Raw genomic sequence first — 16,484 nt, 5'->3', positions numbered from 1 at the left:
AGGATTAGGACAGATGGGAGCACCAACTCCGAGGCTATTAATTCATGAGGTTTGGGGGTTGGTTGGTGAACTGAGGTGGAGTGGCTGCAAGGTAGGGAAGAATGGTGTCCAGCGGCCATGTTGCAAAGGTCATGGCACATACATACTTCCCGGACACATGCTGGGTCTGAAATTTTTGTGTCTCTGTGTGGTATTTTACACATGTTAAATTCTTAATTAACACCTTAATTAATTTAACCACAAAGTTCTCCAACCTTAAGACCAGCATTCTCAGACACCTACCAGCTAAGTTTATGAAAATGGTTGATTGATAAAGAAGCCACAGTCTCTTGGTCTAGTGCCAGAGTGGTAAGCACCATCAGTATCTTAGACAGTGAGGTGATTATGGTTACCCTCATAGCACACATGTTGATGAGGGTGATTTTTTCTGTTTGGCTTTAAATTTGGGCGCCTCAGATTTTTATCTATAATAAGGAATGTTGGAGGACAATTAGAAAATACAGAGCCTGGGCATCTAAAGTAGACATACCCTTATTCCTTATATCACAAATGGTTTGTTTACCCTTTCATGTGAATACATAGTCTAAGGATTCGACAGGCAAGACATCCGCGAGGACAGCTGAATACACCTGACCTGTGCAGGCGGTCAGAACACATGGGGTCCTTGTCAGTGTGCACATGGGCGGTCAGTTCAGCTTTTCCTTTTTCTCCTTTCTCAGCAGGAAACAATGATATCATCATTCCTTTCCCTAACCAAGGCTGATGCTGGCTATCAAATGGGATTTGCCTCATGTTTCCTCGAAAATGTAATAAAATTATTTAAGAATGTTTTCCCTATAAGACAAACATTTTTATAATGTGAGGTTTTGCAGTTATTTTAATAGAATAACTAGCTCGTCTGGAAACTGGAGTCTGTCTTCATTTTGCTAACCGAAAGGCTGGTCCAACTACTATTCAGTTGTCATAATAGTTATGTCTTTGGAGTGCCAGTGACTTTTTACAATTTAAAAGGCTAAATGTTAAGACTGTGAGGGCCAAGTTACCCTTTAGGTCCATTGAAAATGAAAGTCTCATGGAAGGCCTGGAGAGATGGCTCACTCAGCAAAGCTCTTATGCAAGCATGAGAACCCGTGTTCAGCCTCCAGCACCCATATTAAAGGCCAGGCTTGGCAGCGCGTGCCTATGACCCCTACCTGAAGGCTGTAGAGACCATTGACTCTCTGGGTCTCACTGACCAGACATGTCAGCTTAGACTGTGAGCTTCAGGATCAGCGAGAGACTCTGCCTCAAAACGTGGAGCAGAGTGACTGAGGAGGACACCAGGCGCTAACCTCCAGCCTCCACACCCATGAACACCCGTCCACTATCCAGGGTGGAGAGAGACTCGTGCACTGTGGAATACAAAGGCAGTCTTGGAGAAGAAGAGGAAGAGAATGTAGACTTAGAAGAACAAGGTGTCACATGAGTTGAAATCAGAGAAAATGTCTCAGATGGAGAGGTTTCCCTTTGGTCATTGTTGTGTGAAGCTGTGGACATTTGTATATCCTGTAAATAAGTGTATTTCAGCCCATCAGGTGAATTCCTCTGTACCAGTGTTTCTGACATAGGGATAAACATTGCCATTTAAACTTTGACTTGCACCTCGAGAATCTGGATTGCCCTGTATTCTAGTTAAGGCTTTCCCAGGTACCGACCGTATTATACATGCAAATAACTGTACCTCACTTTGCACACTTTTAATTTTGTTTGTCAAGTAGGAAAAATAAAAGTCAAAATAACCAGAAAAGTACAGAGATCATAGTCATATACATTTGAGGACCTTGCCCTTGGTATATAATCAATCTGTAGTTGTTAATCATATACAATGACTAATTAACAATGACTTCAGATTTACAATAATGGAATATTATAAGCAGGCATAATGGTCATGCTCATGCTTGTAATCCTAGCACTCAGGACACTAAGCCAGGAGGATTGTTTAGTGTTTGAAACCCTCCTGGATGACATCGTGAATTCCAAGCCAGCCAGGTTGGCTTGTTAAGACCCTGTTTTAAACAAACAAACAAACAAGAAACACAAAAAAGCATTCATACACTTATAATAAATATATTTTGAAATGTATTTAAAGATTAATAATTAGCAATTGATGTTGGAAATATATGAAAAACATGTCAGAGATGCCATTCTGTCATCATTATTGAACATATCGGTCTATAAATGGATGAGTTCTTTTCTCTTTTATATTTTGACAATGGCATTGTTTTACGTTAATGAAGAGAAAATAAAATCTCAAATCCCTGCAATAGATACTATAGACAAATAAAAGAGGCAAATTGTGATGCTCAGGCTGCAGGTCCATGGGCTTTTATGGTGTAATTTGCGCATAGGAAATAAGGACACCCAAGGAGACTCAGGTCCTGGTCCCAGCTGATGCATTTGCCAGCAGTGTGCTACTGGACCTCGGTGTCCTTGGTTTATTGATGCATTTGCTAGCAGTGTGCTACTGGACTTCCGGTCCTTGCTTTTAAAGAGAGAGAGGTGAAAGGGCTCGTGTACAACTTGATTTAGGGAGGCAAGCCAGAAACTATTTGTGTGAGCTACAATTTATGTTCTAGAAGAATCCACAAGACTAACACCAGAAACCCATCAGGAACCCAATGGCCTGTGATGAAGGAAATGGTATTTGGAAGTCATGTGCAGCAGAGAAGGGAGCCACAGTAGCAGCCGTGAGCAGGGAGACTGGAGGTGGAAGGACAATGACCACTGTTGACAAGCTACAGCAGTATAGGACTAGAAGCTCTGGCTTCATGTTGGAGGAGTCCGCCTTGTCTCTTGCTGTGGCCACTTGCACCCTGAGACCTGGGGTGTCTTGGTTACCTTCTTAGCCAGGGGAGCTCACACTTCAGAGGAACTGGGGGAAGGGGAGCTCTTTGCATCTGGCTGCTATCCTATACTGCCAGGCTTTTAGTGTGCAATCTGTACCCCTGTGTGTGCCTACTTTCTGTTCCTGAAATCCACGACTTCTCTCATCTACAATTATTTTATGTTCTTAACTTTCTTCCTTCGTTTACTTATTCTTATTTTAGTGTTGCAGATGAGATTGGAAATAAATGCAGTTATTTAATGCTCTGTGTTCCCAACAGAATGCTTTTGTTAACTTGAATAATTTTTATTGCTGGGGGCTGGAAAGATGGCTCAGCAGTTAAGAGCACTGGCTGCTCTTCCAGAGGTCCTGAGTTCAATTCCCAGCAACCACATGGTGGCTCACAACCATCTGTAATGAGATCTGGTGTTCCCTTCTGGCCTGCAGGCATACATGCAAACAGAACACAGTATACATAATAAATAAATAAATAAATATTTAAAAAAATAATAATTTTTATTGCTTTAGTGTTAGGAAATTCTCCAAATATTATCAGTTGTTTTTGACAATTGCTCGTCTGAACATAGGTAATCTTTCTTGATTCTAACTAGAGTTTCAACTGATACCATTTACTGGATGCCATAATTTCTATAAGCCTGTATTTTATTATCTAAGGTGTTTTAAATTCGAAAAGCAATGTCTATTAATAGGTATTTTGATGATACAAAGAAATCTTGTTAAGTCTCAAGATTATACATTTGCTAACTGATATGAAGAGCAAATGTACAAATTTCTAAGAAAGGGGCCTGGGGGTAATGGCACTGTGTACAGTGCCTGCAGCAAAGCAAGGTAGTATGAAGACCTACGTTCAGACTCCCAGCACCATGGCACATACATCTGTAACCCTCAAACTGGGGTTTGGGGGTGCATTTAGACAGACAGATGCCTGAAGTTCACTGGTCAGCCAGTCCAGCTGAATGACCCAGCTTCAGTGAGAGATTTCAACTCAGTGCTACAGTGAGAGGTCCTAACCCAAAAAGCAAGTTGGAGATTAATTGAAGAAGACTCCTGATGTTGACATCTGGCCTCCATGTGTATGCACACACACTTATCTACCACTTGTGCAAGCCCACATGAACAGGTATATACAACACGCATACATACACACACAATTGATAAGAGGGAAGAAAGGCTACTTGTTGAACTAGTCAGAGGAGATTTAAAAAGCACAAGGGTTAGGCCAGTAAAATTGCTCAGTGGGTAAAGACACTTGCCACCAAGCCGGGTGACCTGAGTTCAGTCCTTGGGACCCACCTGGCAGAAGGTGAAAAACAACTCTCAAAGCTGTCCTCACCTCCACACCCTCAGCATAGACGAGTACAGCCTCACACAGTTATGTCCATGTGTTATCCATGTGTGTGCTTGCACATAGGCAGATATGATATGTACATGCGGATAACACGTGTATATACACACAGAGAGAAGTCAGTATAAAACAATTGAAAATATTAGGGTGGAGTAGTCTTTTTGCATTTATTAACTTTTATTTAAAAATAATATTGCAAGCCAGGCGGTGGTGGTACACACGTTAAATCTCAGCCCTTGGGAGGCAGAGGCAGGTGGATCTCTGAGTTTGAGGCCAACCCAGTCTACAGAGTAAATACCAGGACAGCCAGGGCTACACAGAAAAAAACCCTGTCTCACAAACAACAACAATGATTATGATGGTGAAAATGCAAATTAGTAATTCCTTTTGCATACCTGTCTATTTTTTGATGTTTTCTTAAAAGTGTGTATTTTATATTGTACATACTCCTCCTCATACCCCTTATTTGGCCCCTTTTTCCTACTTTTGAACTACACTATTTTATGAATTCATAAGCAAATAGATTTTTAAATTTTTAAAAATCGTGTTATGTGTATGAGTATTTTGTCTGCTTGTTTGTCTATGCATTGTGTGTATGCAGTGCCCTTAGAAGTCAGAAGAGGACATCAGAATTCCCTTGAACTGGAGTTATAGATGCCTGCCAGCTGCTGTGTGAGTGCTGGGTATCATGTCTGGTCCTCTGAAGGGGGCAGCCAGGGTTCTTAACTGCTGAGCCTTTCTCTAGCCCCATGATCAACTATTCACACGTAAAAACAAAATAAACCTGCCGTGCTATGCAGATAGCTGCAAGTCTATTTACAAATACATGAACATAGGAAATGCATGGGAGACCAGACTGGAGTTCAGTTTTTCTGATGAAGGATCTTGGGCACTGGGTGAGGGCTCGTGAAAGGGGGGCAAAGGCCATCACAGAAGACACTGATGAAGAATTCATGTTTGGAGACTTTAAGAGAGTGGAGGAAGGTCGCCCTCCATTGCCGCTCAGGGTAATGCTCACATCGAGTAGGCTTCCGTTTCCACACCTCGTTTAACTCTGTGGGGCTTCCCTGGCCTGGTCCCTTGTTAGTTTTTAGACTTGTCTTTTCTGGAAGACTTACATAGGTCTGCTGATATCGTCCTTGAGCCACACTCAGCAGAACTTCCTAAAATGTCTCAGCATAGTTTTAGGCTAGGGCGGAATAATATTTTTCTGTTTTGCCACAGTTGTGGTGTTTTCCTTGGCCTTTTGATTACAACATGGTTGCAGGAGCTCAGAAAATCCTCTTTTCCAAAATTCTAATGCCTCATGAGACTGTTTTGTGGAATAGTCAACTTGTCTGGCTAGATCTGGCCTAGCAGAAGAAAAACCTTTTAAAAATTGAAAATCTGGTTATTTTGAAGATTTAAAGAATGTAGACAGTGAGGGGTAAAAAATTACTTTATATATCTGTGACACAGAGTGTGAAGAACAAAAGGAAAACATGGAATATTCAGTGTAAACCTGAGAAAAAATTGTTACAATTAGGGTAAACCCAGGAGCCTTTCTGAATCGTGTTAGCTGTTCTGCTAAAAATCTGAGAGATGTTCAAACATTTCATGGGCTGAGATATTTTTAATCAGATTGAAATGAGTAACCAAGATGCTCACAGGAAATAACCTGGTGGTGCAGAGAAAGAGAAAGGGATTTGGCTGGGTTTTTTTTTCTTTTTTTCCAACATAATACTTTTATTACTTACTTGGGAATTTCACATAACGCACCCTGGTCATACTTACTTCTTAGTCCTCCCAGGTCTACCCCTCCTTTATAACCTTTCCCCCACACACAGAAGAAGAAGAAGAAGAAGAAGAAGAAGAAGAAGAAGAAGAAGAAGAAGAAGAAGAAGAAGAAGAAGAAGAAGAAGAAGAAGAAGAAGAAGAAGAAGAAGAAGAAGAAGAAGAAGAAGAAGAAGAAGAAGAAGAAGAAAAAAAAACCAAGTCCACTTTGTGTTGCTCATATACTCACTGGAGGATGGATAGTCTAACACCCAGTGGCCAACCCCTTAAAGAAAACTGAGTCCTTCCCCACCCCATCCCTGACAGGAGCCATTACCTATGAAGAACATTCCCTATCACCATTTTTTTTATTTTTAACTTTTTTTAATTTTTATTAGCTTTACGTTTTTCTCTGCTCCCCTTCTCGCCTCTCCTCCCCTCTTCAACCCCCTATCACCATTCTTAAGAGTGCTCTTCAATGGCCTCCAGCATCAGCACCTGGGCATGATCTCCAGTGGCAATACAGACCAATGACATCAACAAGGCCCACTGCTACAGCATGGACCACAGACACCAGCTTGGCCTTTGCCGGCAGCACAGGCTGCGGACATCAGTGTGGAGGACATAAAACTAGAACCGACTATTTCTTTTGCCCCTGGTTTTAAGCACTTTTCTTAAAGCACTAATTTTAAATCTTTTCTGTCTGAAGGGAAGAATGAGGATTCTTCTCTGGTCATGGTCCAGCACTCCACCGGCTGTAGGCCTTTTTGCTAGGCCACACTGTGAGGCATAGGCTCTCTGTAGTGATGGGGTTACTATTTTACTGTGTTCTAGTCTTTTTTTTTCTTTTAATTCTATGAAGTAATTAAAAATGCAAATCTATGTATCCATATAATATTATGGCTCCTCATTTTATATAGCAAATAGGCTCTTAAAACTATGACTAGAGAAAACAAAACCAAAGCCAGACAGGGGTTGGTGCTTGAGAAGCCGATGGGCGTAGGAAAGAGACAAACTTATGCCCAAAAGAAGTTTTTGCTGATGATGAGGTTAGGGAGCATTTTTGAGCAGTGTTGAATCACCACAGGAAAAGGAGTAGATGATATGAAGCAAGTGTAAGGGCGAGTGTGCCCGGAAAGTTCAAGGTTAGGGTCTGGAAGGGCCAAGGAAACTGGGGACGAGAATGGACTTTTAATAGTCCATTTTCCTCTTTCCTTTATCTTAAAGAGGATGTAGTGTGTGTGTGTGTGTGTGTGTGTGTGTGTGTGTGTGTGTGTATCTGTCTGCATGTCTGTCTGTTGGGGGGTGACTGTGGAAGCCATAAGAGGCTGGTGCTGAAGCTGCGGTGGCTGTAGGCTGTAGGACACAAGTACTAGGAGCCCCACTGTCCTCTGTGAAACATTTGCACTGCCTTTTCTTCAGATGCTTTGGAGATGCTGATCATGTCAGCATAAACCACACCACATATTTGTATTTATATCTTGTAATTCATGCGATATCACCCATCTGACAGAACGCTGTGATACTGCCCAGTGTGGAAGGCAGCAGGAATGAGGAGGAGGGAGGACCAGAGATAAAAGAAGGCATAACGTATTCGGCCCTCCTTTTCTTTCCTACTCTCCTCAGCAAATTCCAGGCACTGTGCTGCTGACAGGTTGCTAGGAAGGGAAAAGGAAGTGTGTTGAATGAGCTACGTTAGTATGGGTTGCTTATGAAAGAGAAGAATCTGTGCCCCAAACAATACCAGTTTTCAAAATGGGCTGCAAAACCTGATGTGAATCTTCAGTGTATTCTCCCTGTTTTCTGGGGAAATCTCTTGTAAGGATCTGCTAGGGAGGGTTGCAGAGGTGTCTGACTTCTCTTAGGGAATTTACCTATAGTTTCCAAGCTTGCAGCCTGACAGAAGGCCACCGACAGCCTGCGGGGCTCTACCCACACTCTCTGTCACCTGTCTATCCTCCTTGTAAGCTCAATGGACTTGATTTAGCCATTTCTCACTAGATGTTTGCTGTTGCATGGCCCTGGGACTTTTAAGATGGTCCACACGTATGTCATGGTCGTCTTTGCTCAGACTTTGCATCCTATTTCCATAACCTCCTGTACCCTTAGTGCTGATCAGATTGTTTCTCAGGAAAGTCATCTTCTTACAAGCTCTGTAGTTCATTGGTTTGGAAGTAGATGTTTTGGGTTTTTTTTTTTTTTAGTAACCAAATTTTCTATTACTGTAGGAATTTTACTGGTGCCTGTGGAGGAGAACATATGCATTTCTCCTGTTCCATTGTGCACACATGGAAAACATTATCTCCTGCACATTCGTGGTGTTTCCTCCATCCTCTGATTCCTCCATTAGACATATGCTCAGATCCTAGCTCTTCACATCTGAGTGACTGAGGGGATGCTAGCCTGTGTCTTTAAACCTCATTGGCCTTATCTGCAAGTCTCAGAATAGCAGCACCGGCTTCTGAGGTGGCTGGGGATGCTAGATGTCATCCTTGCGTGTAAAGTGCTTCAGGCTTTGTACATAAGAGGCCATGGAGAACGGTTGGAAATGAGACAAGCATGGCTCTCTCTCAAGGAGGCAGTAGAAGGTACCTTGTCGGGTACCTTGCCAAGACATTAGTGCCTACAAGACACAATAAAGTAGCTTATAGTAATTCTTCATCGTCGTGCACTTGGTTACACTACTAAAAAATCCCATTTTCTCCCTCAGAGGCCCGGTTCATTTCCTCCTCAGCTTTCTTGACTAGTGTGGCGTCACTGATGACCATCGTATTCCAGAGACAGAAAGGTGCTGATCACTGGTGTTCTGGAAATAAAGATATGTCACGAGCCATTTCAGGAGCTAGAATCTATGTCAAAAGGAAATTAATCAATGCAAAAGTTTAACAACACCAAGAAAAATATTTGCTTAGACAAAATGAACATCGAGGGTCCACCACAGGAAGTCCTCCGTTGGCCAAAGTGGATTCATGTGGAATGGAGCCTGAGCTCATGCTCTCCAATCAATAATGATGTAAAATTACCAGAAGATTCCAAAATTCATGCTGGGTGTTTACATATTATTTTTATTTATTTATGTATTTACTTCTACAAAATTCACTTATACAGAGCCATGATAAGACTTACCTGAAAGCACTCACTTCAGGTGCAGATGTTTGGAAAGAACCAAATGTAAAGACAGCAGCTAAGAAGTTGATTCTACTTTCTGTATTTTTGCTAATACAGCTGTGATTAGCATACACACATATCATAGATAAACACATACTTAAGCGGGTCAGACACAAATCATGTGTTTTGATTACAGGGCTGTGGCGGCAGGTGGTTTAAATTACCATCCTACTTCCTATGCTTTGGGAACAATTGTCTAGAAAGTCTGCTAACTCGTGTCCTAAATCCAGGTTATTAAATTCGTATTTGATCTATTATCTGAAAAGGCCTTAAGGCTTTACAGAAAGAGTTCCTTCAGAGAGAAACAGCTTTGTGTGTGGAATTGCTGAGCCTCGGTTTGGGAACTCCTGCTGTCTGAGTGTGGTCATGAGTCTAATGTGAGACTCTGGTCACCATCTCTTTGCCTTTTTTCCCTTTACTTTTCATTCATTATTTCTTCTCCCTCTCCCTTCTTTTTAAAGTTCTGTTTCTTTCTAATTTTTAATTAAATGTTATATATGGATGTTTAGCCTGTTTATGTCTGTGTATTATATGTGCGCTTCTTGCCTGTAAAGAACAGAAGATGGTGTCAGATTTCCTGAAATCAGAGTTACAAATGGTTGTGAGCTGCCATGTGGGTGCTGAGAAGCAGAACCCTGCTCCTCTTGCAAGAGTAGCAACTGCTGAGTCAACTCTCAAGCCCTACTTCCTTTCTCATTTAAAGTCATCTTGAAACTTAGCCCACAAAAAAAAAAAAAAAGCTGCAATAATGTACAGGAGACATGTTCCAAAGTGCCTTGGTTTCCCATATAAAATAACATCAATTCTTTGGTTTACTGGAGAAGCACAAAAGGGACTCTAAAATCGAGACGTAATCTCTGAATCACTCAGAGGACAGTGCCAATGCCAAGGAATACTTTTTCAGTTCATATTGTTTACAGTTATAGAGAGCTCTCACCCATAACAGGGTCAATTTCATTGTAAGAGTTAATTTCAAAAAGAACATAAAATGTTTTCATTATACATTTGAAGACTTAAATATTCATTATTTGAAAGGAGATACCATTCTGTGTTTATTTATCTGTTGTAAAATCTGTTTTGAAAAACTTTCCTTAGTTCCTAAAATATGATTGGGTTCATAAAGGCAATTTATGTTCCAGTAACAAAGTTTGGAATGAATAATGAAAATCTTGCTGTTTAGCTGTTTCAGGGAAAGGGGTGTTTATACTGTGAATTTTAAATAAGGCTGTGTTTTAGTTACTTTATATTGCTGGGCTAACCCCCATGAAGGAGGCAACTCAGAAGAAAGAGGGGCTTCCAATTTCAGAGGGTTAGAGTCCATCATGGTGTGGAGCGTGGCAGTGGGCGGGCACGCATGGCGCTGTAGCGGTCGGCAGGCATGGCTCTGTACCAAGCAGGCATAATGCTGTGGTGGTAGGCATGCACTGCGCCATAGTAGTGGACAGGCATGGCGCTGTAGTGGTGGGCACGCATGGCGCTGTGGCGGTGGGCAGGCATGGCTCTGTACTAGTAGCCCAGCACTTTATCCCCAAGCACAAAGCTTGTGAGAGAGCTAACTGGGAATGATGCAGGCTTTTGAAACCTCAAGTCCACCCCCCAGTGGCACACCTCCTCCACACCTGTTAATGCTTTCCAAACAATTCCACCACCAGGGGAGCAAACATTCAAATAGATGAGCCTAGGGGTCAGTCAAATACCACGGACCACCTGCTTCACTGCTGCGTTTTTGTGCCTTAGGCAAATTTTGAGGCCATAGTGCACTCTCCCAGGTACTTAAGTTCCGCCTCTGAGCTCAGTGTGTTGGCTTGCAGCTTCTCTGTTGGTCCTGTTCTCTCTTGCCAGAGTGACAGTTTTAAAGCATTCATCATATAATGACTAGAATGTTCTCCCCACGGACTGTGCTCCTATCTTAGCCGTGGCTTTTTCCTTTTGCTCCAGAAAATAGTGTTTAAAATATTTATTTTTAAAATGATCATTTTCTTCCACTTTGTATATTTTTATCGCTGTTGGTGACTGATAAGGAAAACCCACCTTGATTAAAGAGGCTATGGAAGATAAAATTCCCCATCATTGTCCGCTGTCCCTTCTAGGGTTTCCCTGCTCCTGTCATGTTCAGCTCACCCCTGGTGAGGCTTCCAGTTTGACTCTTCCAGTAGGTGGTTCGATGTAGATTCCCAGCATTATTTCAAACACGATGCCGTGAGTTCCGTACAACCCGCGCTGTTTTCCCTTTATCTGATGTCTTAGTGAGATGGAATCTCAGCAGAGAGACGGGATGTGCGCATTGCTGGTGACTAAGCACCCATGACGTCCTCAGACGTCCTCCCTTCTTTCTGCCATGTCTCACACTCTAGGGTCCCATCCTGGACGCCACGTTTATTTCTCTGGGCTGCAATAGTGTTTTTTTAATTGCTTTTGGTAACCTTAATGATGTGTAGGATTACTGGCTATGGATTTTGAGAATTCACATCTGTGCTTATTTCATTAATAAAATGCTTTGGGAAGGGAGATCTCAAGGTACATTGCCAGTGACGGAGAACAGTTAATGCCAATCTTGATCTTGGCTTGAGATGTTGTTACTTTTTCCTGAAGACTAACCAAGCATTTTCCTGGAAACATTAATAGTGTATTCACTGAGGCTACCGTTCTCTCTCTCTCTCCTCTCTCTCTCTCTCTCTCTCTCTCTCTCTCTCTCTCTCTCTCTCTCTCTCTCTCTTTCTCTCTCCCTCTCTCTCTCCCGGCAAAATTGTAGCGCTGCTATAAGTTTCTAAGTATTTAGACAAAAATAATTTCAGTGATGGTTAAGAACGTCTCTTTTCATGTGTTGCAGGTGGGAATGAGGTCACGAAACCAAGGCGGAGAAAGTCCGTCTAACGGGCACATCTCCTGCTCCAAGTCCTCCATCATCAACAGTGCTGGTGATAAAAGCCCCTCAGAAGAGGCAAAAAAGAACAAGGCAAATCGGAAGGAAGATGATGTCATGGCCTCGGGAACTGTCAAACGGCACCTCAGACCGGCTGGAGAAAGTGAGAAAAAGACTAAGAAGTCTCTGGAGTTATCCAAGGAGGATCTCATCCAGCTCCTGAGCATAATGGAAGGCGAGCTACAGGTACAGTCAGACCATTCAGGGCGCCTGCTTCTAGTTCCTGACTGAGAGAGTAAGGACCTAGCCGCCATCCCGCGGCGGACTGCGAGCATCTTCCTCCTTTATATCTAAATCCTAACGTTGGCACAGGTTTTCACCGAATAAGTATTTGTTTAAAAATTGACAAGTGACCAGGTGCTGACTCCAGCTTCCAGCTTCCTTAGAAGCACAACATTTTTCCATGATATACTTCAGCAATAGTTGGTTCCGATTCTGGAAAAGGCTCTGCGATTTGGTCAGCGCTGTGACTGAAAGGTGTAGAAATGTTGGAATAGGAAATGGCACGTTGCATTTAGTACTTTTGTGTTCTAGGAGGGAGGGAGAGTGGGCAAGAAACACAGAGCTTTGCTGAAACGGCCTTTCTGCTTCGTCTCATTTCATTTCTTCGTAATTCTCAGCCTCAGGGTTCTGCCTTGTCTTAGGAATTGAGAGGCAGCGAATATATCACACTGTGAAGAGCCCGAATGGCTTCCCAAAGCATTTTAAAGTCTGTTATTTCATTTGACCTCAGTAAAATGTAGACAGCATGATACATATTTTACAAATGAAGCTAAGGCTAGGAGCCAAGAGCTGATATGTCCAGATCTCTACTCAGAAGACTCCCAGCTCTTGGTCCAGTGGTCTTTCTGCCTACCCACACCAACTTTTCTAGCTTCCATGAGCCAGGACCACCCCAAGAAGTCTGTGTTTGGGGGTATTCAGGAAACAGGTAATTTTTTTTTTAATTTCAGAGCTTAAGACAATTCTGACAGTAAAGGAAAAGCAACTATATTTTGTTTTCAAAGACAGGATGACTTAAGAATGAAGTTATTGGGGGCTGGAGAGATGGCTCAGTGGTTAAGAGCATTGCCTGCTCCTCCAAAGGTCCTGAGTTCAATTCCCAGCAACCACATGGTGGCTCACAACCATCTGTAATGAGATCTGGTGCCCTCTTCTAGCATACAAACATACATGGAAAGAATGTTGTATACATAATAAATAAATAAATCTTTAAAAAAAAAAGAAAAAAGAAAAAAAAAAGAATGAAGTTATTGTTTTTCCTTTTGTTAGTCTTTTGTTCGTTTGCTTTTGTTTTAGCTTGTAGGAGCCTCAAGGGCAGACTAGCAACTGCAGGAAGGGAACCCTGCCTTGCCTTGCTGGTATTGTCAGTGCCAGAGAGCCTATTCGTGGTTAGTGTGGCTGCTGTGTGCCTGTTCCCAGTGTGTGTGTCCAGATAAGGAGGCCTCTGGGGTAAAGAGAAATATAAAACACAGAGAACTAAAGTTTGAAAAACACAAGCAAATACAACCGAACAAAATCATTGAAATTTCACAGCAAAAGAGAAACTTTCCAGAAGACAACCATTACTAAAAATAATGTCACTGCTCCTAGACACATGGCCATCGTTTCGTCTGTTACAGCTTAGCCAGCCGTGTCTCAGCAATGGCTGGGGACTGAGCGTGGTGAGGGCGTGTGTGCCACCTTCATAGCCTTCCGTAGCGAGGCCACCTTCTCGCATGGTTTCAGCTGTGCCAGCCACTGTGCCTCTGTGGCTCCTGCAGGCCCTTCTCTGAGGCCACTCACGTGACTATTTGGGACGTAGTGGTACTACGTATCATTCTAAGTTAGTATGAAGAAGATACGCTCACCCTCCAGGGAACCCGAAGTAAGTAGACAGATGTCCCGAAGACAGGCGTTTTAATTTATCTCTTTGAATGCTTCCCTTACACATGTTCCCGGTCAGTCACAAGAAAGTAAAATGTAAGAGTATCATTCATCAGGGAGAGGGGTGATGGTGAAGGGATTGGCACTTCAGAGAGTTCCATAGTGAGTTCAGCTGCAAAGCAAACCATCAGACGCATGCACACAGAGGCACCCCGAGATGCAGAGATGTTTCTGTAGTAGACACTTGTCTTTTAGCACCACCACATCGTAGGGGAGTGTCGTGGCTAATAGCGGGAAGCTGTTCACACCAGCAAGTGTGAGCGGGCTGATGAAAATGTGCTGGCTGTTTGCTGAGCTTGTCGGCCAGGAGAAGGGAAAGCGTTCTGTCTAAAAGGCTAAGACTGGGAGAAAAGGCAGGCGTGTGCATTGAGAAGTAAGTTATTGTCAGCTCAGGACTGTGGGTCGCTTGGCGTCCATGGAGTAGTTAGTGTGCTGTCTCTCAGACCTCCACTGATCTCCAGTCTCTTAGTGGGCTGGCTGTATGTGACTCATCCCAGCCCTTGCTCTAGAGATGGCTTCTATACGATACGGTTACGGTAATGCAAATTGTGGATGCCTTACTCCCTTTTGTCTCCTTTCTATCACAAACAGCTATGCCCCTGGCCCAAGGAGGGTCAGTCCTTCAGTCATAGTTGCTATAGATCTAAATTTTTTGTCTTACATACAGTCCAACACCCTGTCTGTCTTATCACTTGCATTCTGCGAATGTACATGGGGTTAGACTGTGGGAACTTTATATTTACCCTCGACCTCCAGAATTTCCTCCATATAAATTCATATGTAAAAATCACAAACCAAAGATGTTGTATGGAAAGTTAAGAGAAATTGAAGAATTCTGTTTCGTCAGAGGGGAAGAGCAAGATCAGAACCCAAAGTTCAAATATTAAAGATGGGGCCAGTAGGAATGCCCCATCCTGGGTACTGTGCAAGTCTGGGGGTTTGTAGTCACTGCTCAGTGGCTGGTGTTTACGGAAGCGGTGCAAGTAGGAAAATTAGGGGGACACATCTCTAAGTCAAGGAAGTATGGTGATACACAGGAAAATGGGCTTACGGTGTCAAAGGTACAAGACAAAGATGAAGTCTGTTGGAGAAGAACATCTTCCAGACTTTTCACTGGCATACCTCAGCAGATACAGGCTTGTTGTCACAGCACCAGGGCCAGCCAGTGTCGCTGGCATCAAGGTTGCTAAGCTGGTTTCTGTTATTACAGTTCTGTCCTTGACTGTTTCCAGTAACACGTGCTTTCTAATAAATTGGACCATTTCTACTCTCTGGGTGGAAAACTCGTTACATATTTCCCAGACTGAACTGGAAGTAATGAAACTGTACACCCAAACCATTGTTTGGGCCCCATGATTCATTTCTCCTTGTATTTATTCTAAAATAGCACTTTTAAGAATCCAGTCAACTTGGCTGTGCTAAAACAAACAAAACTTCAAAGGGAGTAGCGCTCACATCATAAAAACCACAACACAAAAGAATTGGCAAAAGTACATTCTTATAAAGTAAGTCAAAAACAAGACATGAATAAATTCTTCTTCTTGCCTCAAAAAAAGCCCTTTATATTGTAAATTCCCTTGGCTTATCTATTTCAATACATGTTAGGGGGAAAACCCCTCAAACTGGGTCTCAATTTCTCCCTTTGCTGTTATGTTTTGTTCTCTTCTCCCTGCTTAGACAGAGACTCGGAGAAAACTGGGTAAGACAGTTAGGTAATAGATCAGAATTCTGTTGGCTTTGGTGTCCTGTAGGCTATGTCACACAGTTGCTGACACACTGAGAAATCAATCTCTAACCCTAGGCAACTGGCAGAAGGTGATTTATCTCAAACACGGCTTATGAAACAGTCGAACATGCACGAAAGACGCTAGCTCCCTCTGCCCTGCCGTTTCAGAATTCCTAGGCGTTTTCTTTAAGTCTGTTCCCTATTCATTGCCACTTCTCCATCTACTAGCGGGAGGCCAGTTCTCTGCTCTTCTTTCTCACCGAGGCAATTCATTTATTCTCCGGACTTCAATCAATAATCACTTATAGTGGTTGTTTTACCACATTCAAGGAACATTATCAAGGGAGAGCTTCAAACACTTATAGTTTTTCAAACTTATGACCCTCTTTATTGTACCCTGAGGTGTCAGAGAGCTGAGAGGTCCATCAGTCTAAGCAGAGAGCTCTGCCTGGGGAGGGCTGGAGCTCTCTGAATTGAATCCACTGGGAATGCTTTCCAGAGTGATCCCAACAATTCTAATTCATGGGGGAGAGTCAGGGAGGGAAGTTAAAGAAATAGAGAGTCATGTCTACCAGAAATCTAGGAATTTAGAGAAAATGGTTAAGAGGTATTTAAATCCAAAATAAACACTCATACATGCCTGTGGGTCTAATTTCTTCCCTCCTTAGCTGAGCAGTAAAACATGTTTCACACAGCAAAAGCCCTCAGACTACACACGTTAACCTCTGTTTGAAGCGACCACATTCCTTTTCTCTACTTT

General features: G+C 42.7%; 1 protein-coding gene across 3 annotated transcripts in view; it reads left to right on the top strand.

Moving 5' to 3' along the window:
* Filip1 (filamin A interacting protein 1) overlaps nt 1-16,484 on the top strand; it is a 150,188-nt gene that overhangs the window by 51,833 nt on the left and 81,871 nt on the right. For all 3 annotated transcript variants that reach the window (XM_050126438.1, XM_050126433.1, XM_050126425.1), the window contains exon 2: nt 11,980-12,258. In XM_050126438.1, the coding sequence (XP_049982395.1) occupies nt 11,986-12,258 (273 nt within the window). In that variant the 5' untranslated portion in view covers nt 11,980-11,985. The remainder of the gene's footprint in view (nt 1-11,979; nt 12,259-16,484) is intronic.

This window comes from Alexandromys fortis, unplaced genomic scaffold (assembly GCF_014885135.2).
Source record: "Alexandromys fortis isolate MF-2015 unplaced genomic scaffold, M_Fortis_MF-2015_v1.1 scaffold_22, whole genome shotgun sequence".
Lineage (NCBI taxonomy): Eukaryota > Metazoa > Chordata > Mammalia > Rodentia > Cricetidae > Alexandromys > Alexandromys fortis.
Note: the sequence above shows the minus strand (reverse complement) of the source record. Positions and strands in the feature narration are given on the sequence as shown.